This window comes from Lathyrus oleraceus, chromosome 2 (genome assembly GCF_024323335.1).
Source record: "Lathyrus oleraceus cultivar Zhongwan6 chromosome 2, CAAS_Psat_ZW6_1.0, whole genome shotgun sequence".
NCBI classification, from domain to species: domain Eukaryota; kingdom Viridiplantae; phylum Streptophyta; class Magnoliopsida; order Fabales; family Fabaceae; genus Lathyrus; species Lathyrus oleraceus.
The window spans coordinates 52,372,047-52,397,110 of record NC_066580.1 but is presented as its reverse complement, the minus strand read 5'-3'; the positions used below and the strand labels follow the sequence as shown (position 1 = coordinate 52,397,110).

The window sequence follows — 25,064 nt, the reverse complement described above, 5'->3', positions numbered from 1 at the left end:
CAGTATCATACATACAAAAAGAAAAATAGTATTTAGTTGAATATTATTTTTTATATAAAAAATAATTATTAGCGTGTTTTGTAGTATCGTAAATACAAAGAGAAATAATAGTCATAATAATACGTAGATATATAGTCACTATTAATAGCATAATTGAAAGAGAAAAATATTACATTAAAAAATAAAATTAACATTCAATTTAAATCACTTTATTTTGTTTAAGTGACATATATTTTAAACTAAGAGGATAACTTACATACATTGAAGGTCTTTTAGTCACGAGAAATTTTTTATAAACTAAATGAAACTGGTTTTTATTGATGTTTAGTGAATTATCTATAGTTCTTCCTTGAGAAAATTAATAAAAGTAACCAAAAACAATTAATTAAGAGGAATTGTAGGTTTCAACTTTTTTAAACTATATTTTATATTAATTAATAGCAAACTTCATACAAAGATGTCATCATGTATCAACCATATTCTTTTGAAATTAGCATGTGACATTTTTTTAAGGGCACCAAAAGAAAGGTACCAGTGGTATTGGAAAAATCTAAAAGAATTTATAAACATATAAAAAGAAAGAAAAGGTTTTTTAAACACATAAACAACCAAAGCAAAACAACTCAAAAACAAACGTAAGAAAGAAATAAAATATCTAAACTAATCCATTAGAAATAACTACGAACCTAGCTCAATCAACACACCATTAACACCAAACCACACAACAAGAGATATTGGTGCCCTTGAGAAACTAAAGGAGATCAGTGATTATCGCCTATTCCCAAATAAAAGGGTCCATTCTCCTTTAAAAATCCCAAATCACAACACCTCCGGCACAATGAACAACCTTAATCACTTCATTTTTCATGAAGAGTAACTTAGAAAAAGTATGGGAAGAGTAACTTCGGAGATTAGGGACCAACCCACATATCAATTCATAATGAGGCAAGAGTACCAAAACCCGCCTTTTTGGAGACACCATCCATAAACCAATTTGTATGGGCGCCCGAAGGAGTGGCAAGCCAAGAGACACCCCATCATCATAAGGATGTCAATCTAATGCCTTTTGGTAACCAAAACTTTCTATAAGAACTTGGAGGGACAAACCAGACGGGTCGATAATCACCATCTATCACTACTTCCTAAGTAATTCAAAGTTAACCATCTTAAGGTTGTGAACATACAACCCATCTAAATAGTTATATATTCAAGCATTAGTCCACTTAATCCAAGAAATATTAAACAAATCCTTGACCTATCCTCAAGGAAGCTTCCTCCGAGTCTTAATGACCTCCTTCCATAATTTGACATGAAACTTCAAGAAAGAGAACTAGAAAATCATGATAGAATTGATGATTGAGTTAAGGAGGATAACACGACCATCCAAACTAACATATGAATTCACGGGTGAAATGTTTAGTAATCCAATTTATAAGAGACTCTCAGGTACACACAAAGTAGAGGATTGTACCCACCAGAAGACCAATGTAAGTTATAATCTCATTCACAATGAAAAAAATTTCATCCAAACATAAATAATCCAACTCAACATTAGCACCAATGAGGCAACTTTTGGAAAAATTAATACTCAAGCCTATAACTAGCTTTAAAAACTCGAAGGATATACTTAATAGTCCAAAGACTTTCAACCCAGGCCTCTTCCAGGACCAAGGTACCATCTGCGTATAGGAGATGAGAAATCACCAACGCCCTACTCTAAACCTAGATAAGTGACCCAAATCCACTGTTTGCCTATCCAAATCAATAAGCCCATCCATGATTAGAAGGAAGAGGAAATGGGCTAACAGGTCTCCTTGCTTAAGGCATATTTGAATATTTATCTCTCAGGTGGGGAAATATTTAACCAAAATAGAAAGATAACTAGATAAGACACACACACACAAGAATCGTTGTACTCCAACTAAGAGAGTTATAAGCCTTTTCAAAATAAAAATTAAAGATGAGACATTCCTTCTTAGTTTTCTTGGCCAAAATTGAAAGCCTAATTAACCACCACTACATCATCAACCAAAAGACGGCCTTAAAGAAAGACAAACTAAATAGGAGAGATCAAATTATCCATCACATTTGCAAGCCTTACTGCTAATACTTTGGTAATAAGTTTGTACTATGAACCAACTATAGAAATAGGTCGAAACTCCCTAAAATATGAAGGAGAGTCGACCTATGAGATCGAAGTAACTAAGTACGAGTTAAATCTATAGGGAATTAAATCTAGGCTATAGAACAGTTGAAAATCTAATCCTTAAGTTGGTCATAAGAAGCTAAGAGAACCTTTTGAAAAAGGAGAAATTAAAACCATAAGGTCATGGAAACCCCAAATTATGAAAGGAATAGAGTGATGTCCCAGTAGAACTACACATGATGGAAAGGAGACCTCCATTATTCCTAATTGTTGAAATAAAACTCAAATGGAAGAATGTTGTACCCCAAATAAAATGAACCACAAATTTAGAAACACAACTAAGTTTTTCTCTTACAGAACAACAAACTAAGAGAATTTGAAGAGATAAACTCTCCCACCTTATTCTTCGTAATAAAGACACCTACGCCTCACATTTTAAATGAGAGGTCAATATTAAGTTGGACGGATGGACAACCTAAATGTATTAAAGCAAAAACATCTAACATCCTAATAAATAAACCTATCAATTTTCTCCTCATGACTAGAATTAAATTCATAGAAGGAACTAGAGGATAAGTAATAAACGTATATGAATGCTTTGGTTACTCTAGGAAAATAACACAAGGAGGGGACCATTGCTCCAGAAAAGGTCTAAATACCAAATATACCACCAATCCATCAAAAGGAGGTGCATAAGAGGGAACAAGATCCTTTTTTTTCCAGTAAAAGCATAAGAAGACAAAAATTGAGCCACTCAAAAAATCTAAAGGGTGGAACCAACTTACTAGGCACCTCACTAGATCCAATGGAGAAGTATTATCCCCACTACTTTTAATAGGGCGTGAGACCACCTGAAGCATCAACAAAAAAATATCTAAAAACGAAGTAAAGGTGTTCACCAATTCAATTGAGGTTGCAAGTAAGAAAAATAATAAGGTGTAGCTTACAAAAACAACTTGTAATTATATAATTTTATTAGGCCCTTAAGAAGGGATAATCCATGAAAAGGAGGAAGGAAATTCGCAATGGCGAGGGTTAAGCTAAATAAACTTGGGTGATGATGTGAACCTATAATGATTAGTTAAAAAGAGTCAGTCAAAAAAGGAAATTGTTTCCTCCATGATCCTAGAAAAACAAGCTTTCTTTGACCACTTTCTTGGTCATGGAGCTAGGGAATAACCAATCACTAACTTTTCAAATTAGGCCTAAGAGAGCCTCTATAGGTACCTCATTCGCATAATGATAAAGGGACAATCCCATGTTCACAAAAGCATACCCTAGCAACAGAGCTTCTCACCCTCGTGAGCATATTTAACCTCACAAAAAAAACCTTTAAAATAGGGCTCCTCACCTTCGTGAGATTTCCCTAACACCCAAAAACACTAAAGCCTCTAGAAACCCCTAATAGAATAGGGTTGTTATGCATATGTACTTTTTCTAGCAAGTACAGTGGATCCCTCTATGGGCCCTAGTAAAACTGACTTGGGCCCAAGCTCACTGTTATCTCCCTAAAATGGTTGTTTTTCCCTATACTATACCTTTATAATTACCCATCAAAGGTTTATAATGGATCAATATAAATTTTTATATATGATACATCGCTTTCGTGGATTCCGACCTAGACTAGAGGATTTAGATGTTGGCCACAACTTTCATCTTGATATTGCCACTGATGTCTCCTTCGCTCGATTTGCTCGCCGAGTTAATTTTTCAGCTTGGATCGCTGAGACATTCTTATCTTCATTGTGCTTTAGTTTTTCCTTTTTTTATTTCCTATTTTTCATATTTATCGACGTGTTTCATTTTCTTTCATATGCATTATTTTCAAATGAATTTATTTCTCCTACCTACAACCCTGGCTATGTCCGAAATAAAAGTGTATCAAAGTACATGCATGTGAATAGGTGTAGCTAAGTATAAATGCTCAAAGTAACCGAACTATCACCACTGAGTTAAAATGGCAGCAAGTCACCTACAAAGAGGTGAGGCATATCATACCACCCATGAGTATCAGAAAATGAGCTGACAGAGTTAACCTTGAAAGCATGGATTTATAAAACACGATCTCCAACAAGACCAAAAGGCGGTTCAGACGTAAGTTTATGTCTTAATTAATTATCTCTTTTTGTTGAATAAGGAGAGCCATTGTCTCTTCCATTTGTAATTCCTTTAACAACTCTTTAAAACTCACTTTGAACAATGGGTGTCGTTCATTTCTCTTACGTGGGAAAGGTTTTTTTTATGGAGGCGTCCCACTCTCTCTCTTTCTTACTTGTAGAAATTATGTAGGATGAACACGAAACTCGAAAAAAACCTATATTTTAGGGAAAATGTAACACTTCCTAAAATTCTAGTATCAGATATGAGATGTCGAAGGTAATGTCACGACACTAATATCTGAACAACAACTAAAATATAAACAGGATAAAAGACAAAGAAACAATAGTGCAAGAGACACAAGCAATTGTTAACCCAGTTCGGTGCAAACTCACCTACGTCTGGGGGCTACCAAGCCAGGAAGGAAATCCACTAAACAGAATTAGTTCAAAGACTCTCAGTAAACAACTTCAAATTACAGTCTTTTCACCTAATCTCTACCCGTGTGACTTCTATCTAAGAACTCTTAGATAAGAGACCCTATTCACTCCCCCTCAACCAAAGCAGTGATAAAAACAAATATTACAAAGAAAGAAGACACTCTTTAAGAACACATACTTGATCTTGATTAAAAGCTTCAAACAAGTAAACACACAATCATGCTTCAAAGCTTAGAGTGGACAAATTACAACACAAAAGTTAGTCCAATTCAATCATCAATAAGATGAATGAATGGCTCACAATACACAATCTCATACAAGACTCAAACCCTTATTCTCTCTCATTATTTCGTTCATTTTCTTGTGTGTTAAAACTAGGTTTTACATGGCCTTTAAATAGAAGCTTTTGAATGGGCCTAGACATCATAAAACCCTAAATATATTTTCCTTGCATATCTTCTTATTCACGATAGCTGATCATCCCTTATTGGAAAATAAATCAAATCTGGTTTTAAATCAAATTACTCCTTGAATAGCGCATTCAATCTCCACATCAATCACACACAAATTTTGCATGACAAGCGCAATCTTAAGATACATAACATTCAGACTGAATGTTCTGTATACACATGTCTTAACATCGGGTCTGACATCTCAGCTAAATCCTGCACAACCATATTTAAACATCCTGCAGGAAACTGATATCACATGTCAAGACACCACGCGTGACAACTTGTGACAACTCTAGGTTTTACCAAAATTGATGCCAACACATAGAGCCAACAAACTCCCCCTTTGGAAAATTTTGGCTAAAACATACATTAGATCGTACGTTTCACAAGAAAATAATCACAGTATCAGTTCAACAGCAGAAGTAAACATACACACATTACTAGCAAAACATATACAGATCATGTCTAACATCATCTGTAACATCATCTATAGCGTAAGATATATACTATAATATAGCATCATATAGCTACTATTTCTCCCCCTTTTTAGCCAAAAGAGACCAAAAAGGCAAAATAAATGTCTATTCAGTTAAACAATCAGAATGTCAAAGGTTAAGTGTTACAGATCAAAGTACATACACAGCTTTAAACGAGCTGAGAAAAATCCAACAAACCAGAAAATCCAGAAAAATAAACATCAAAGCAGCAGAACATAGCTGCCAACAACCAGAACATCCATCACAGCAAAAAAAACATCATCTCATGAATGGGGGCCAACTTCAAAAGAGCTAATCAGAGAAGCTTGAGCTTGCAGCTTCATCAGCATCAGAACCAGAATTGCCACTTGTCTCATCTTTAGTTGTAGACCTCTCACCAGAGGTTTGGGCTTCAGCTTCCTTAGCATGTTCAATATTCTCACCTTCAACTTGCTCTAAGCTTACAATCAGGGCTTCCAACGATTCTTTCCTAGCTGTTACTACCCGTATTCCTGCACCCAGCTCTTTACACATTTCCTTCAGCTCAGCAATACGTCCACCTTTTGAGGCTGGCTTTTTCACAGCAGATGTCATGACAATGTCTTTGACATGACTCCCTTCAAACAGTTTATAGTGTACTAATAGAGCAGGTTTTCTTCTACTTGGTAGGTCATTGGTACTCAGAATCCCAGGGTGTTGACTCAGGATAATCCCACAAATCATTGAGGGAAAAGCTATATGCAGCTTTACTGCATTAGTAGAAGCATGCTTGACAATTTGTTCAAAGATAAATCTACCATAATCAAATTTCAGCTTGGTTCCAACAACAAAGATAAATCTTCCAAGGGTATTTGAAATTATGGAAATGTGGTTGGTAGGCACCCAATTTTGGCAGATCCTATTTTATGCAATATGGCATATTTAACAATCAGCTTCCCAGCAGGAAGATGCTTTTTACTAGGCCACTCCTTCACCTGCCTTGCTGTAATTTCACTACAGACCTCATTGTCTGTAGCTTCCAGTTCACATGCACCCTCTATACCTCTTCCCAGAAACTTGTTAATGACAGTGGGAGAAAATGTAATACACTTACGTCTCACAAAAACTTTGCAAAATTCCTTGTTATTTTTATCAGCAATATCTTCAGGAATGTTGACAATGAATTCCTTAACCAATCCCTCATAGCACTGAGATAACCCAACCACAGTCTTCATTAACCCAACATTCTTGATTAGGTCCATGACCTCTTTGACCTCAACAACATCCTTGCCTAACTCTCTCTCTACAGCCACCCTTCTTTGGATCACAAATTTCCATTTGGCAGCTCCATCTTTAAGATGGAAAGAGATATTGTCCAAATGCACAACAACAACTTTCACAGGGGACTTCCTCAGAGTTGTCCTCTTCACAGGGGAGATGTCAGGGACATCTTCCTCAACATCTTCGTCAGACACAAAAACTTCTCTAACCTTTCTCTTCTTCACATCTACTTTGCTCCAAGATTTGGAGGGACCTACACCAGCAGTCTTCTTAGTTGTCTTAGCTGACAACATTTAGCCACAGATCTACCTTTTATAGTCTTCATACGCTTAGCCATACTAGGCTTCAAGTGATGAAGTAAGCTATCATCTTGATCATCAGACCTATCATCCTCTAGGTCAATCACATTGTTTGCAGAATCATGCTTCTCAGACTGTGAAGCATTGGCAGTTGTAGATGCCACAATTTTTTTTACCAGACACAGTTTTCCCTAGAGAGCACAAACCTTCAGCAGCCATGTCCTTCTCAGATCTAGAGGAATCATCATCCTTCTCACTATGAGGTTCAACCTCAAGAGAGGGGTACATTCTAGACAGAGGAGTAGAGACTCCCTTCACAAAATGTCCTTCATTCAGGATTCTAGTGACTAGGTTTCTTATGACACGATCAATGTGGTGCATTTCTTCCTTAGAACTAGAGGCATGAGTAGAGCTAGAAGGGATACTAGAGTTGTTACCTTGAGTGGGGCATGCAGAAGCAGATGCATCCATGGGATGGTTTGAGTCAGGGGCTTCTCCTGGAATAACAGACAGAGGGACCACATCCAAAATTTCATCATCGAGAAAGTCCATGGAATGAGCGCTATCCTTGTGAGTAGGCTTAGTAGTTTTTGAACCAGATGGAGTTTGATGTTGTGACATCTTGTTGTTTTTGGGGAAAGATTTCAGTTGCCCTAGCAGAGGAGTTTGAGGAAGAAGCAGGGAGTTGGGAATGTTTGAGTAGGTAGTGAGGTTGCGTGTGAAAAGGTAATAGATGGTATTTCCAAGACTAGGTGATGATTTACCATAAAGGGGCGCTTTATTTTAAGTAAGCAGACAATAATTTGATTACCTTTTCCATTCCATATTAATTGCTACAAATATTCATAAATACAAATCCCTAATTTCCCTCTTAGAAATTCAAATTGATTTGCATCCAAGGCCTTTGTAAAAATATCAGCTAACTGCATCTCAGTAGCAACATGCTCTAGGGCTACAATTTTATCCTCCACGAGTTCTCTAATAAAATGGTGACAGATATCAATATGTTTTGTCCTGCTGTGCTGAATAGGATTTTTGGAAATGTTTATAGCACTTAGGTTGTCACAATATAATTTCATGACATCTTGAGTGACATTGTATTCAATCAGCATCTGTTTCATCCACACCAGTTAAGAGCAACTACTTCCAACTGCTATGTATTCAGCTTCAGCAGTGGACAAAGACACACAATTTTGTTTCTTACTGAACCATGATATTAAGTTGTTCCCCAAGAAGAAGCATCCTCCTGATGTGCTTTTCCTATTATCAGCACTTCCATCCTAATCAGCATCACAATATCTAGTCAGCACAGATCCAGATCCATGAGTGTATAGCATCCCATAGTCACTAGCGTCATTGACATATTTCAGGATCCTTTTCACTTGGTTTATGTGACTCACCTTTGGTTCAGCTTGATATCTAGCACATACACCTACAACAAAAGCAATTTCAGGTCTGCTTGCTGTGAGATATAGCAGACTCCCTATCATGCTTCTGTAGAGACTTTGATCCACAATGACACCATTTTCATCTTTAGACACTTTCAGATGAGTAGGAGCAGGTGTCCTTTTGTGGCTTGCATTCTCCATGCCAAACTTCTTAACAATATTTTTGGCATATTTGCTTTGAGATAGAAAGATAGAATCTTCCATCTGCTTGACTTGTAGCCCAAGAAAATAGGTTAGTTCTCCAACAAGGCTCATTTCAAATTCAGACTGCATTTGTTTAACAAAATGTTCAACCATCTTATTTGACACCCACCAAACACAATATCATCCACATATATCTGAGCCACCATGAGTTTTCCTCCATTTTTGACAAATAAGGTCTTATCAATGCCTCCCTTCCTGTATCCTTGTGCTACGAATCTTGCTTTATTTTTAGTAACCACCCCTTGTTCATCAGATTTATTCTTGTAAACCCACTTTGTCCCAATAACATTTATTCCTTCAGGTCTTGGAACCAATTCCCATACTTCATTTCTCTTGAATTGGCCTAACTCTTCCTGCATGGCATTGATCCAGAATTCATCAGTTAAGGCTTCTTTGACATTCTTGGGCTCAATCTTGGACACAAAACAGGCATGTGAGATCACTGTTGGAAGTAGTTTTAAGTGTCGGGTTTTTGTTATCGTCTCCACAGGGATTGTGAGATATTGCTGCAGTTTGACAGTTGTTTTAATTCTTAACTCGTAGTAACAAGGGGGGGGGTTTGGTTTTAGTCACGGTAGCTTGCATAAAAGTGTAAGAAAGTGCGGTAAAAGTTTTGGTTTTTCTATTTGATAAAGATTGTCAAAGTTAGGGTTCGACGATCACTTTGCATGTATACGTTTGATCAATAAGACTCATAAACTCCTTTAGATGATAAACTATTTCACAAAGTCCTCCCAATGTGTTTATCTCTAACACACATTGTGAGTTTTCCCATTTTGATCCATTGTTTATCTCTAACACAATCTATCAAAATGACAACTTTTTGGTTCAACCTTATGGTGAACAAAATCATTCATTACTATCTCTAGCTAACAAACAAGATTGGATGAAAACCTAGGTAAAGAGTTGGTAAACATCTCTCAATCATAAACCAACACAAAGAGTTTTCAATAAAACAAAGTTTTCACCATATATTCATCATTAAAGAGTTTACAAATGAAGATCATCTCATATACACACAAAGCTCATGATCATCTACATCTAACCTTGACAAAATGAAGAACTTAGCAACTCATTTTCATGGTGGCTTGTACAACAAGTCTCGGTTGAAGGTTGATCAACATCCAAGTCGAAGAATCGAGATTGGATGGGAATCCACCTTCTTTTTGTGGAATATTGTTAAGAGATGAAGAAAAATGAAGAAAATGTGTTTCTAGGTTACAAAATATCTCTAGAGCAATGCTGGAAAAATATCTAAGTTGCAAAAGTATGGTAAGTACAAAGTATGGCTTCCAAAAAGTAGCCCCTGCTACTTATAGTACTACTGTCTGAGCTATCATGCTCGCTAGGCGAGCAGAATGGTTCGCCTAGCGAGCCCCAAAATAGGCACCAGAGGCACCTGCGCCCAGAGAAATATCCTTTGCCAGATTTGCATGTTTGTTAGGCGAACAAACCTTCGCTAGGCGAAGCCTACGCTTCCACCTTCGCTCCAGCGAGCTTAGATGGTTTTGCTACTGGAATTACTCGCTGGGAGCTCGCTAGTGGTTCGCCTAGCGAGTAAGTGCTGGTTGTTCTTTTGACCAAGTCTGGGCGTGTTCGCTACCACCTTCGCTGGCTGCTCGCCTAGCGAGTTGGCTGACTTTGCTACTGTAAAAATCTGGGGATGTTCGCTGGAAGCTCGCTAGGTGCTCGCCTAGCGAGCACTTCGCTATAGCACTCGCCTAGCGAGCATGCTGATGAATGCTTCCTTTTCTTGGTCCCTTTGCCAACTTTCTTGTGCCTTCATTTTCTATTATTTCATGCCTAATTCCTGCACAATAACGCACAAATTAAAGGTACCAAGATCGTTTAACATTGTATTGCAAATCATCAAAGCAATGGCGGATTCAAACACTTTAGCAACAAAAAGGAGTGAAAGATGCCCACATTTGATAGCTCAAATAAGCACTTTTGGGCATCTAACAATCACCTCCCTTGATCTAGTGGTGACCCCTTTATTTGGGTCTCCTATAATGAGATCTTTCAGATGATCCTTCTGAATTCTGATAGAGGGTCCCTTATTAATTTTATCAGCTTCAGGTTCAGCTTGAGTGGATTCACTCTCATTACTTTTATCCAGGAGATCAGTCGGGGCATCATTTAGAGATGTTTCAACATCATCTGTGACATCAGTCTCTTGATCATCAACAACAACATTAATAGATTCCATCATTACTTTTGCTCTAGAATTAAAAACCCTAAATGCTCTGCTGTTTGTTGAGTAACCCAGAAATATTCCTTCATCACTCTTGGGGTCCATTTTCCTTCTTTGTTCATGATCAGTCAGGATATAACATTTACTACCAAACACATGGAAGTATTTGACAGTAGGTCTTCTTCCTTTCCAGACTTCATATAAAGTAGTTGGGGTCCCTTTCTTCAAGGTTACTCTGTTGTGAACATAGCAGGCCGTGTTCATAGCTTTAGCCCAGAAGTGGTAAGGCAACTTCTTAACATGAATCATAGCTCTGGAAGATTCTTGGAGAGTTCTATTTTTCCTTTCTACCACACCATTTTGATGAGGGGTAATGGGAGATGAGAACTCATGACTAATTCCATCAGATGAACAGAAACCAGCAAATTTACTGTTCTCAAATTCTTTCCCATGATCACTTCTGATTCTGATAACCTGTCTTTCTTTTTCTCTTTGAAGTCTTAGGCAAAGATCTTTGAACACCTCAAATACATCCGATTTTTCCCTTATAAAATTTATCCAGGTGTATCTGGAGAAGTCGTCCACCACCACATAAGCATACCTTTTCCCACCAAGACTTTCCACCTGCATAGGTCCCATCAAGTCCATGTGGAGAAGTTCCAGCACTCTAGAAGTGGTGTCATGTTTGATCTTCTGATGTGACATCTTTGTCTGTTTTCCAATCTAATACTCACCACAAACTCTTCCTTCATTAATCTTTAATTTTGGGATTCCTCTGACAGCTGCAACACATATAATCCTCTTCATTCCTTTAAGATGCAGATGACCCAGTTTTTGATGCCATAGTTTCACTTCTTCTTCTTTAGCTAGAGTACACATCGATGAATAACAAGTTTCTTGAGAATTCCACATATAACAGTTGTCCTTAGACCTGACTCCTTTCATTATCACCTCATTTTTTCATTAGTAATCACACATTCAGTTTTTGTGAAGTTCACATTTAGACCTTGGTCACACAGTTGACTGATGCTGATCAGGTTTGCAGTCAATCCTTTAACAAGTAGCACATTCTCAAGGTTAGGGACTCCAGGGAAGTTTAGCTTTCCAATCCCCTTGATTTCACCCTTTTCTCCATCACCAAAAGTCACATAGATGGTGGCATGAGGTTGAAGGTCAATTAGCAGGTTTTTGGTTCCAGTCATGTGTCTGGAGCATCCACTGTCAAAATACCAGTCTTCTTTGGCTGAAACTCTGAAGGAAGTGTGAGCTATTAAGTTAGTAGCACCAGTCCTAGGAACCCACTGTTTTCTGTTAACAGGGATGTGGTGTTTGGGTCTAGATTGATGATGAGTTGAACTAGGATAGCCATACAACTTAAAGCAGAAAGGTTTTATGTGGCCAAATTTTCCACAATAATGACATCTCCATCTTTGATGTTTTCCTTTATGTTGTCTTTCCTTGTGATGTTGAGACACCTGATGTGACATCTTTGGGTTGCTACCAGTGTGACTACACTCAGGAGTGGATTCATTGAACCCAAGTCCAGACTTTTCTCCTGCCATCTTTCCAGTCTGGAGGATTTTGTCTAAGGTGTCAGATCCACTGTTTAGCATTCTGACATACTTTGTCATCTCATCTAGTTTGGAGTTCAGGAACACGGCTTCGATCTTCAACTTAGAAATGGTTTCTAAGTGTTCTGTCTTCTCATCCTCTGGTTTGGTTATCAATTTCTTCTGATTCTCCACTTGTTACACACTTCTTCACTTCTGTAACACAACTTTCTGTAGGTAGTGGCTAATTCATCAAAGGTTACTTCATCATCACTTGAGTCTTCATCAGAACCCCATCTTCCAGTCAAGGCAATCACAAGATTGGCAGACTCTCCTTCTGTTTCACTTTCATCAGACCAAGTAGCAGCAAGACTCTTCTTCTGTTTCTTGAGGTAGGTCCCACATTCAGCTCTAATGTGTCCATACCCTTCACATTCATGGCACTGAACTCCTTTGCCTTGTTTGGATTTTTCCTCAGATTTTGTTCTTCTTCCAGCATCATTTGACCTACTGATGTCAAATGAGTTGTTCTTGACATTAGACTTTGACCTTACATCCATCCTTTTCAGGAGTTTGTTGAACTGTCTCCCCAGTAATGCTACATCATTTGCCAGATCTTCATCAGTATCCTGACCACTGTCTTCCTCTTTCTCTTTAGTGTTTGACATGAAGGCTATGCTTTTGGCTTTCTTTTCAGATCCATCACTCATCCCCAACTCGAATGTTTGGAGGGTTCCAATTAGCTCATCCACTCTCATATTGCAAATGTCTTGAGATTCTTCTATGGCTGTCACTTTCATGGCAAATCTCTTGGGAAGAGACCTGAGAATTTTCCTCACAAGTTTTTCATCTGACATCTTCTTCCCTAGGGCTCCTGAGGCATTAGTAATTTCAAGGATATTCATATGGAAGTCATGAATACTTTCATCTTCTTTCATCCTCAAATTCTCAAACTTGGTAGTAAGCAACTGCAATCTAGACATCTTCACTCTAGAGGTACCTTCATGAGTGGTTTTGAGAATATTCTAAGCATCTTTAGCCACCTCACAGTTGTTCACCAGTATGAAGATGTTCTTATCAACCCCATTGAATATAGCATTAAATGCTTTAGAGTTTCCAAGAGCTAGTTCATCCTCCTCCTTGGTCCATTCCTCCTCAACCTTCTTATCAGTTATAACTTCTCTTTCCTTAGTAATGACGGGATGTTCCCATCCTGTTAGAACAACCTTCCAAGCCTTATTATCCAAAGATTTCAAGAAGGCTACCATTCGAGGTTTCTAGTAGTCATAGTTAGATCCATCCAGAATTGGTGGTCTATAAACAGATCCTCCGTCTCTATCCATAGTACTAGAAAGTAACGTCCCAAGATCTCACCCAGAACCAGAGCAGGATGCCTGCTCTGATACCAATTGAAATTCTGGTATCAGATATGAGATGTCAAAGGTAATGTCACGACACTAATATCTGAACAACAACTAAAATATAAACAGGATAAAAGACAAAGAAACAGTAGTACAAGAGACACAAGCAATTGTTAACCCAGTTCGGTGCAAACTCCCCTACGTCTGGGGGCTACCAAGCCAGGAAGGAAATCCACTAAACATAATTAGTTCAAAGACTCTCAGTAAACAACTTCAAGTTACAGTCTTTTCACCTAATCTCTACCCGTGTGACTTCTATCTAAGAACTCTTAGATAAGAGACCCTACTCACTCCCCCTCAACCACAGCAGTGATAAAAACAAATATTACAAAGAAAGAAGACACTCTTCAAAAACACATACTTGATCTTGCTTAAAAGCTTCAACCAAGTAAACACACACTCATGTTTCAAAGCTTAGAGTGGAAAAATTACAACACAAAAGTCAGTTTAATTCAATCATCAATAAGATGAATGAATGGCTCACAATACACAAGCTCACACAAGACTCAAATCCTTATTCTCTCTCACTATTTTGTTTGTTTTCTTGTGTGTTAAAACCAGGTTTTACATGGCCTTTAAATAGAAGCTTTTGAATGGGCCTGGACATCATAAAACCCTAAATCTATTTTCCTTGCATATCTTCTTATTCACGATAGATGATCATCCCTTATTGGGAAATAAATCAAATATGGTTTAAAATCAAATTACTCCTTGAATAGCGCATTCAATCTCCACATCAATCACACATAGATTTGCATGACAAGCGCAATCTTAAGATACATAACATTCAGACTGAATATTCTGTATACACATGTCTTAACATCGGGTCTGACATCTCAGCTAAATCCTGCACAACCCTATTTAAACATCCTCTAGGAAACTAATATCACATGTCAAGACACCACGCGTGACAACTTATGATAACTCTAGGTTTTACCAAAATTGATGCCAACACATAGAGCCAACACTTCTACTATAAGATCCTTGCCTCTATTGGGTAATACATTGTTGGACTTCCACGGGAAAATACTCGTCGTCCTACAGGATAGTACATTATTAGACTTCCACTGGAAGATCTTTGCCACCGTATAGGGTATTAAATTATCGGACTTCCTTTGGAAAATCCTTTTCACCTCTTACGGAAATATATGAATGTTGGATTTCCTTATGAAGATTCTTGTCGCCTCTTAAAGTAATACATGAATGTTAGACTTCCCCTAGAAGATCCTTGCCACCTTGTAAGGAAATATATGAATTTTGGACTTCCATTGGACGATCCTTGCCGCCATTTTAAGGAAACATATGAATGCATGACTTCCATGGGAAGATCCTTGCCACCATCAAAGGCAATGGAAATGGGATATATATATATATATATATATATATATATATATATATATATATATATATATATATATATATATATATATATATATATATATATATATATATATATATATATATATATATATATATATATATATATATATATATATATATATATATATATATATATATATATATATATATATATATATAAAATATATGAGGATCACCTTGTCTGAATGCTAGGCCTAAATTAATCTGCTAAATTTCTCGTAAGACAAGATCCTCTAAATGCATCGCCTAAGGAAGTCAACTAAGAGTCTCGACATGCATGCTTATCTTAAAACCACGCCTGAGGGAATAAAAGTCTCATTAGACATGCTCATCTAAAATCCTCTCCTAAGGTACTTGACTAAGATTTCCATAAAAAAATCTCATCTAAAATTATCACCTGAGAGACTTGGCTATTAAGGCTCTCCTAAGAGACTCTACAACAAGTCTCTCTTATAGGACTTAGCTTAGAGTCACATCACACAGGATCCTCTAAACTCCTTTCCTGATGGGCTTAAAATCTCTTCAGATGGGCTCACCTAAACGCCTCTTTTGAGGGACTCGAAGTCTCGTTAAATAGGCTCATATAAACGCCTCACTTTAGGTACTTGAGTTCTCATCAGACATGCTCATCTAAACGCTTTGTTTGAGGGATTTAAAGTCTCGTTAGACAAGCTCATCTACACGCCTTGCATGAGGGACTTAGAGTCTTGTTATACGTGCTCATCTAAAAAAAACTCTTAAAGGACTTAGATTTATGTAAGAAAGGCTCATCTAAATGCTTCGCTTAACAAACTGAAAGTCTTGTCAGACAGGTTTACCTAAACACCTCACTTCAGGGACTTAAATTCTTGTCAGATATGCTCATATAAACTCCTCGTCTGAGGAACTTGAAATCTCATCTTATAGGCTCAGTCAAAACGCCTCGCTTGAGGGACTCAACTAAAATTTACGGCAGACAGACTCATCTGAAAGTATCTTATGAGACTATTAAATCTCGCCATATGGATTCATCTAAGAGTCTCGACACGAAGGCTCATCTAAACGCCTTTCTTGAGGGAATCTACTAAGATCCTCGATAGACAGACTCATCTAGAAGTCTCGCATAAGACTATTAAGTATCGCATGAGGGACTCAATTAAGAGTATTGACATGAAAGCTCATTTAAACTCCTCACCTAAGGAACTCAACTAAGATTTACGTCAGACATGTTCATCTGAATGCCTCACCTGAGGGATTAAAGTCTCATCAGACAAGCACATTAAACACCTCTCCTAAGGGAATCGACTAAGATTTCGGTCAAATATTTTCATCTAAAATTCTTGCATGAGCGACTCGACTATTAATTATCACATGAGGGAATCAACATCATTATGTTGTTTGACGGGCTCAACTAAGAGTCTTGTCAAATATACTAATCTGAATGCCTCACCAGAGGGACTAAGAGTCTTATCATACAGGCTCATATAAACTCCTTCTTGAAGGACTCGGCTAAGAGTCCCATGAGCCAGGCTATTCTAAAATTCTATCCTGAGCGACTCGACTATTAAGTCTCGTATGAGGGGATTGGCATAAACTCTTGCGTGGGACTATTAAGTCTCCATTTAGGGACTCAATTAAAAGTCTCAACAAGCAGGCTCATCTAAACGCCTCTCCTGAGGGACTCAACTATTATTCTTATCATACATGCTCATCTAAACGCCTTGTATGAGGGGCTAAGAGTCTCATATGACATGCTCATATAAACGCCTCACCTAAGGGGATTTACTATGATTCCTATCACATACGCTCATCTAAAAGCCTATCCTGAGCGACTCGACTATTAAGTCTCGCTTGAGGGACTCAACATCAAGTCTCTCCTAAGGTACTCAAATAAGAGTCTTGTCAGACTGACTCATATGAACGCCTCACTTGAGGGACTTAGAGTCTCATTAGACAAGCTCATATAAACGCATCGCCCAAGGGAATAAACTTAAAGTCCCACAAAATAGGCTCATCTAAAAGTATTTTCTGAGCAACTCGACTATTAAGTATTTCCTTAGGGACTCGATATCAAGTCTCGTTTACGAGACTCAACCATTAAGTCTCTCTTGAGGGACTCGTCCCAAGTCATGTTTGAGAGACTCTCTATAAGCAATCATCAAGAAAAATCCTACCTGGGATAGATCCGTAAAAGGGAGTCTTAAGGATGTGAGCACTCTTACTAATTAATTCGTCCTTTTCAATCCCTCATGCTTGAGAGATTGTTTACTGACATAATTGTATTCATCTACCCTGCAAAGTCGTAGGTCGCCCGAATGAGCCATATAGTCACACAAAATAGGTTATGTGGCCACCTAGATTTGAGTAGAAGACCGCCCGATTAGGCTCTCACTATCCATTCGCCCAATAAACATGGGTGATGATATGGGCCCACAATTATTAACCAAAGAGAGCCAATCAAAAAGAGGGAATTGCTTCCTCCATGATCCTAGGAAGAACAAGCTTCATTTGACCACTTTCTCGGTCGTGGAGCTAGGGCATAGCTTCCCACTAAATTTGCATAATGAGAAAGGTACAATCCCATATTCACCTAAAATACCCCGACAACAGAGCTTATCACCCTTGTGAGCTTGCTCTAACCCCAAATAAAACACCTCTAAAAAAGGGTGCCTCACCCTCGGGAGCTTGCCCTAATATCCAAAAATGCTAAAGCGTCTAGAAGCTCATACCAGTATAGGGTTGTGATTCATCTATAATTTTTTTAGCAAGTACGCAACACAACATCATGTCCATCGATTGAGAATTTAATTTGGCACCCCTAAAATTATACTTGTCACCCACTCATATTTTTGTAATACCGAAAATATCCCTCTCATTTTTATCATTAAGAACATGCTGAGAAATTTTCATCCAGACGCAGTAAATTTGGTAGGCCGTTCAAAAATTCGGTATGCATTTTTACCGGCATTTTCAAAAAATCTGGTGCATGGAAAACTTTACCGTTTTTTTTCCAAAAAAAAACTGGTATACCGGATTTTTTCCACTCCCCTAAAAAATATAGTAGTGTTAGTTTTTAACTGTTGAGACTTTTCCGATACTTTTATAGAGTTGTGGTCGCACCTACAGTTTTGTATGGTCTCTAATGATTTAAAACTTGTACAAATATGCATCATATGTTATTAACAAAAACACATCACAATGTCTCAATATTGGTATCTTGCATTTGTGTACTTCAATGGTATGAAACTCCATGTTGATTTTAGGATCACAAAGGACAACCCTCTTGTTATTCTAAAATCCAAACTAGGTAATCACTTACAACACATTAAAAACAGAAAGATGATTAAAATTGAGTATCATTTACAATCAATTGATAATGACAGAAAGATTAGGTTCAGTAACTTTGAGTTGACGACGAATGAAGATTAAAAAGTTATGTGGAGCACATATCACCGACATGAAACAAATGGTCTGGTCGAGGTGGATGAAATAATTTTAAGATATGTCGACGATATTATTAAGGTGTTGAAACTTCCTGAATCATCGAGTATTGTTTAAGTTTTGTTCATGTTATTTTCTTATGAATTTATGTTAACCAACGTTTTTAAATTATGTTCATCACACATTAATGTAATTCTAATTTTCATCTAATTAAATTTTAAGTTAAAGTGTCAATAATATTCAAATAATTCGTTAAAAAATCAAAATAATGTAAACACAAAAAGCTAATAAAATTTACTTAAGTCTATCACGACCAATGTGTGTTATCTCAGACAACCCGGTGTAGATCTCACCATATGGGCTTACCAAACCCATGAGGTTATTCTAAAGAAGTGTTATCCTCTACAGTCGTTGCTGGTTAGTCATACCAGGTGGAGGCGATGGCACATCATCTAAAGGTCCTCCATCGTGGGAAGGTCCAACATCATTTGCAGAATGAACATATGGGATTATGCGAGGGTGAGATACTTTAAAGTACCACTTTAAATAACTGTCCAAACATTGCTTTGTAAAAGACACCCATACTACTTATCTTTGATAGCACGAGAATTGCTCAATATGTTAGACGTAAACCATCTATAAATGCCCATAAAATGGCATAAGAGCGACTAGTCTAAGGATGCCTTGAACATACCCAAACTGACGCAAACACCTCTCAAGAAAATATCTAGCCATAGAACTATCTGATTGCAGATAAGCCAAAAAAGGGCAATGTCATTAAACTCTTGGTGCACTCAATGGTCTACGTAGGGTGTCCATATGACATTGTCTATGATCACTACATATATCCTCTTATTCTACTCATGAAAACCATCTGAATGAGAATGTATAACCCTCATCTAGTGGCCCATGGCAATCCATCAATGATATGAAAAAGATCACGCCTCTCATAAATGGACGGGAAATGCTTTTATATCCTACACTACACAAGAAGAAGAAGTCACATATACCAAATGTCTTTGAAAGACAAAAACAAAAACAACAACAACAATAACTAAGGCTTATCTCATTAAGTGTGATCGGCTACATGGATCAATTTTTGCCATAATGTTCAATCAAGGACCGTGCTTCTATCTGAATCATTAATGTCAATATCTTTCTTAATAACTTTTCTAGTAGTCTTTCTAGGTTTTCCCCTTCCTCTAATTGTTTACCTTCTGTCCATTTGGTTTACCTTCCTTACTACATAATCTATTGGTTTTTTCTCTACGTGCCCAAACCACCTAAGTCTATTTTCCACCATCTTCTCTACTATAGGCGCTACCCCAAAAATCTCTATAATATTTTCATTTCTTATTTTATCATGTCGAGTCTTACCACACATCTACCGAACCATCATTATCTCTGCTACACTTATTTTATTATGTGTTGATTCTTAACCACCCAACATTTTATCCCGTATAAAATCGCAGGTCTTACGGCAGTTTGATAAAACTTTCCCTTCAAATTGAGCGGTACCTTTGCATCACATAAAACACTTGCCGCCCTTCTCCATTTCAACCACTCATCTTGAAATCGATGGTTTACATCCCCTTCTATTTTTTCATCATTTTTTATTACGAACCCAAGATATACTCATTTAATAAATATTCATACCTGAAATAACCTCATATAACTGACAAGTTATCTCGTCTCGAAGACAGCAGTCTCTCCAAGGGAATTATATAATATCGTCAAAGCAAAACACCCTCATGTCCAATTGTGATGATCAAAGTCAGAAAACAGATGTATGTGCTTGGCATTGATTTATACATGAGACATATCTGCTAAGATAGTACATCCTACAAGAAGCAACATTTATACCCTAGCGGACTCCTCATTCATAGAGTGTTGCATTAGTGTTTGATACGTATCATGGAGTCAAGAATGACGAAAGTAAGCACCCCTGTTATCCCTGAACTCCTCTAAGACCATCCTCGGTGTAACCCCTAGAACAACCATGTAGTCTCGAGCATGGTGAGGGAACAATCCACAATCAGAATCAGGCCGACATCAATGACAATTGCTTTGATCTTACCTGACATTTGCACATCAGAGAATTTCTTCAACTACTTTCAATTAATCAATAATATAAATGACAATTCCTTTGATCTCATCGGACATCAATGACAATTGCTTTGATGGAACGCGGTTCTGTAACAATTAAAATATAAATCTTCAATTACTTTCAATTAATCAATAATAAATAAAAACAATTAAAATTTAGAAACAATACACCGCTCCATAAAAAGAGTTTTTTTTAATGTTTTGGTTATTTTAAACCTTCATTTTTTTTAACTACTGTTATGAACAGTTATAGTCTATATAACATTTGAATGTACATAAATTGTAAATATCTTATAAGTCTCTTGTAAACTTTGTAATGAAAATATAGTTGAGAACTTAAAAGCCTAATAACATACACATTTGAGAATATAAATAACCAAGTATATAGACATTTGCGAATGCCTTTGAAAGTTGGACACACTTAAAATTCAGAAACTACAAAGACTGTTTCTATTTGGATAACAGCTCCACGAGGCAGCACGATATATTAAGTGTTGACTAGAAGTACTGTGATTTCAAAACCGTCACTTTCAGCTGGTAGCAAGTAGACAAGATTGAATTAATACAGATTAGCTCCATCCCAACTACCGAGTAAAGCTTCCGTATTGATTCATCCTTCCTTCCATTATAAATAGACCACACTCTCTTACTATTATTTTCATCCAATACTACCAAATATCACATTTCAGTTGAGCTTGAGTTGAGTACAATGGATTCCAAAATAGCAATTCTCATCCTTGGCCTAATGGCCATGGTTCTTGTTATTTCCTCAGAGGTTTCAGCTAGGGATTTAACTGAGACTTCAACTAATACCAAAGATGGTAAATTATGTTTTTTATTTTATTCTCCAAAATATGACTACATATACTGTTTCAGAATTAAATTCACATATTATTTATATTTGCAGACGTTGTTGAAAAGTCAGATGAATTAAATGATGCCAAATATTACGGTGGAGGTTACAACCATGGTGGCGGCGGAGGTTACAATGGTGGTGGAGGAGGCTACAACCATGGTGGTGGAGGCGGATACAACCATGGAGGTGGTGGTTACAATGGTGGCGGAGGAGGATACAACCATGGTGGCGGAGGAGGATACAACCATGGAGGTGGTGGTTATAATGGTGGCGGAGGAGGATACAACCATGGAGGTGGTGGTTACAACGGTGGCGGTGGAGGCTACAACCATGGAGGTGGTGGTTACAATGGTGGCGGAGGAGGCTACAACCATGGAGGCGGTGGTTACAATGGTGGTGGAGGAGGATACAACCATGGTGGTGGTGGTTATGGTGGTGGAGGTGGACATGGTGGTAGTTCCAACAATGGTAACTGACTATGTCACCATGCATGCATGTACTATGTGTAATCATGAATAAATACTGTTGGGTTTCCAACAAAAGAGTATATAGATAAATCACTATGTTATCATGTGTAATATATCAAATATCATCCTTGTTGTTAGAACATTGCCTTCTTTTATATAATCCATTCTGCTGATTTGTCTAAGAGAATTCTTACATGAATTGACATAACAAGCAAATATTAACATAAGGTGCTTCATGCATATAAAATCTTAGTAATGAAAAGCTTTGTATAAGTCATAAACATAATCGAGAAAATGTGCTTCACTAAGATGGAGATAGCCTCTCGATGGAAATACATTGCACCATTTCATAAACAGATCCAAAAACATTCAAAGGCTAGACATGCTATATTGATCAGAGCAGTAGTAAAAGGTTCAACCTTTTTACCACTCATATTCCACAATCCACCTAATCAAACAATATAATTTTAATAATAATAATGCTTAATCACTTCAATTCTCAAAGGGTGAATTCCTATCGATAAGCTTATCTTTTTCTTCCCTCAAAGACAATAATTTAATGATAAAGTTTACACCTCAATCACATAAAAAAAAACTAAGGTCAAATAATCTGCAATTATATATATATATATATATATATATTATATATATATATATATATATATATATATATATATATATATATATATATATATATATATATATATATATATATATATATATATATAACCTCAGTTTTATTTCAGCTCCTACAATTAAATGTTTTATTTAGAAAAAAAAATATTTATTTTATAAATTATCCAATCCCTCGGTTTATCAAAAAACTAAGATAAATACTTTAAGCGATATTTTATTTAATTAAATTAAATCAAATTTTTACCTCAGTTATATTTCCTCGATTTTGCATAAACCGAGATGAAAACTCTAAACAATATTTTATTCCTTAATCAAAATGTTAAGTCTCATTCACTTTTTTCACCCTAGCAAACGAAAGGAACATCATTTTTCTTTACCTAACGAACTGAAAGAACATTTTTCATCTTCTCAAAGGAGGAAGGGAGCTCGAACCTCAAACCACACTACTACAAATAATGCATTTCATGACAAAACATTCACCTCACCGAACAAAAAATCGAGGTATAATTCTAAAATGCGACATGTTTTTTTAATTTTAAATATCATTTATTTCCTCGGTTGTTGAATAAAATCGAGGTGTAAAAAAGTTCAAGACATGTTTCGATTCACAACAAATGTAGTTTATGTTTTTATTCCTTTAAAAGTGTTGTCATTCTTTTTATTTTATTATTTATTTATAAATAAAATGATCTATTCCTTCTCTTTCTTTGATAATCGAGGGGGTTAGATAATCAAATTTTACAATAAAAGCATATGTTAATTAAGTTTTGTGTTGTATGTTGTTCTTCTAACATCAACCTTGAACAAGACATTACTTATGTTTTTGTAATTTATCTCACATTATGGTGTTTTTTTGTTGTTGTTGTTGATGTTGTTGTTGTTGTTGTTTCCACCTCTTGCAAAATCATTGTTATATTTTAGAATAACCTTCCTATATTGTCAATCAAAGAAAATACTCCATAATTTATTGTTTTCCTCGGTTCACAATATTGACAAATTTATTCCTAAACATATCGTAAATTGCAATGAATGTTGTTATTTCACAATACAAGATCTAGAAAAATTTGTTTTAAATACATGCTACTTTCAATTTTTTACCATTCTCCATTTTACCATTCTCCATTTTTTACAATTAATATATTACACAAAGAAGATGGTGATGGTAACAAATTGTAAAAGGAAAAAATACATGCTACTTTCAATTTTTTATCATTCTCCATTTTTTACAATTAATATATTACTTTAATTCCTCTCTAAAACTGAGGAAAAAGTCCGTATTTTATTTTATTTTTTAATTAAAAAATAAATAACCTTTCCCTCGTTTTATAAAAGAATCGAGGGGTATAATTACTCAGTTAACCTAAAACGAATCTTTTCCCTACATTTTTAAAGTAACAACACTCAAGATATTGTCAATGCATCAAACCACATAAAACCTTCTACATTCAATAAGAACACGAACACCACCACTATATATCTTAGACATTATCTTGTGAAACTCAAACATCGATAATGAAAATATTTTCCATGAAAAATAATTGGAAGTGTGGAACAGATCTCTGGGATGGATTGCAAGTGAAGAAAAAAAATTTATTTCAAGGTTGGTGTTTTTACATAATATCTTATCGTTTAACTGAAATTTTTGTTATGTATCTAACCTTTTTATGTTAAATCAGAATTTGGATGTATGCAAAACCATTGATCTTAAAAAGCAATGAGTATGTAACAAAATATAGATTTTTTCTTCTCCAAGAATAATAATGACGATGATGAATCAGATTTGTTAAAAATTTGTACTTGTAAATTGAAACCAAAATAATGTAACATAAGAAACTTTGCATTTTAAGAAAACAAATGGATATTTGTTAACAATGTAATTTAATATTTTGTGCAATCAATGTAATTCGTATTTAAAAAAAATCTTTTACCCTTGTTTTTTTTACAGAAACTGAAAAGTGTGTGGCGCTAGTTTTGAAACTATAAAAATGTTATTGTTGGGGATCAAGCCAATTACAATTTAAAGTATCCCCTTGATTAATCAGAAACCAATGGGTAAAGTGGCATGTTTTTATGTCGTCCATCGTAACCTCGCTTTTGTAACCGAGATAAATTCCCTTTCGCGTCCGAGGTAAAATGTATTTTTTTTAGTACTGCCAACACTTTTCTTTGAGTCTCTCATCATATTTTTGGTATGGAAAAATTTCTCCATGAC

General features: G+C 36.2%; 2 protein-coding genes across 7 annotated transcripts; one reads left to right on the top strand and one right to left on the bottom strand.

The window, feature by feature from the left end:
- Positions 1 to 5,923: 5,923 nt before the first annotated feature.
- LOC127121892 (uncharacterized) lies at positions 5,924 to 7,791 on the bottom strand. Its single transcript, XM_051052322.1, has 4 exons — positions 7,377 to 7,791; positions 6,865 to 7,154; positions 6,654 to 6,777; positions 5,924 to 6,228 (listed from the first exon to the last, which is right to left on the bottom strand). Exons 1-4 carry the CDS (start codon positions 7,789 to 7,791, stop codon positions 5,924 to 5,926), a joined length of 1,134 nt encoding a protein of 377 aa, XP_050908279.1.
- A 13,742-nt stretch (positions 7,792 to 21,533) lies between these two features.
- LOC127118057 (abscisic acid and environmental stress-inducible protein) lies at positions 21,534 to 22,356 on the top strand. 6 transcript variants are annotated; one of them, XM_051048196.1, is made up of 4 exons: positions 21,534 to 21,714; positions 21,801 to 21,935; positions 22,002 to 22,043; positions 22,086 to 22,356. In XM_051048196.1, the coding sequence occupies exons 1-4, from the start codon at positions 21,603 to 21,605 to the stop codon at positions 22,223 to 22,225; spliced, it is 429 nt and encodes a 142-aa protein (XP_050904153.1). In that variant the 5' UTR covers positions 21,534 to 21,602; the 3' UTR covers positions 22,226 to 22,356. The 6 variants fall into 6 exon arrangements, with proteins under 6 accessions (XP_050904153.1, XP_050904155.1, XP_050904152.1 ...); XM_051048198.1 differs by lacking the exon at positions 22,002 to 22,043; XM_051048195.1 differs by lacking the exon at positions 22,002 to 22,043 and having other exon boundaries at positions 22,044 to 22,356.
- The last annotated feature ends 2,708 nt before the right edge of the window (positions 22,357 to 25,064 follow it).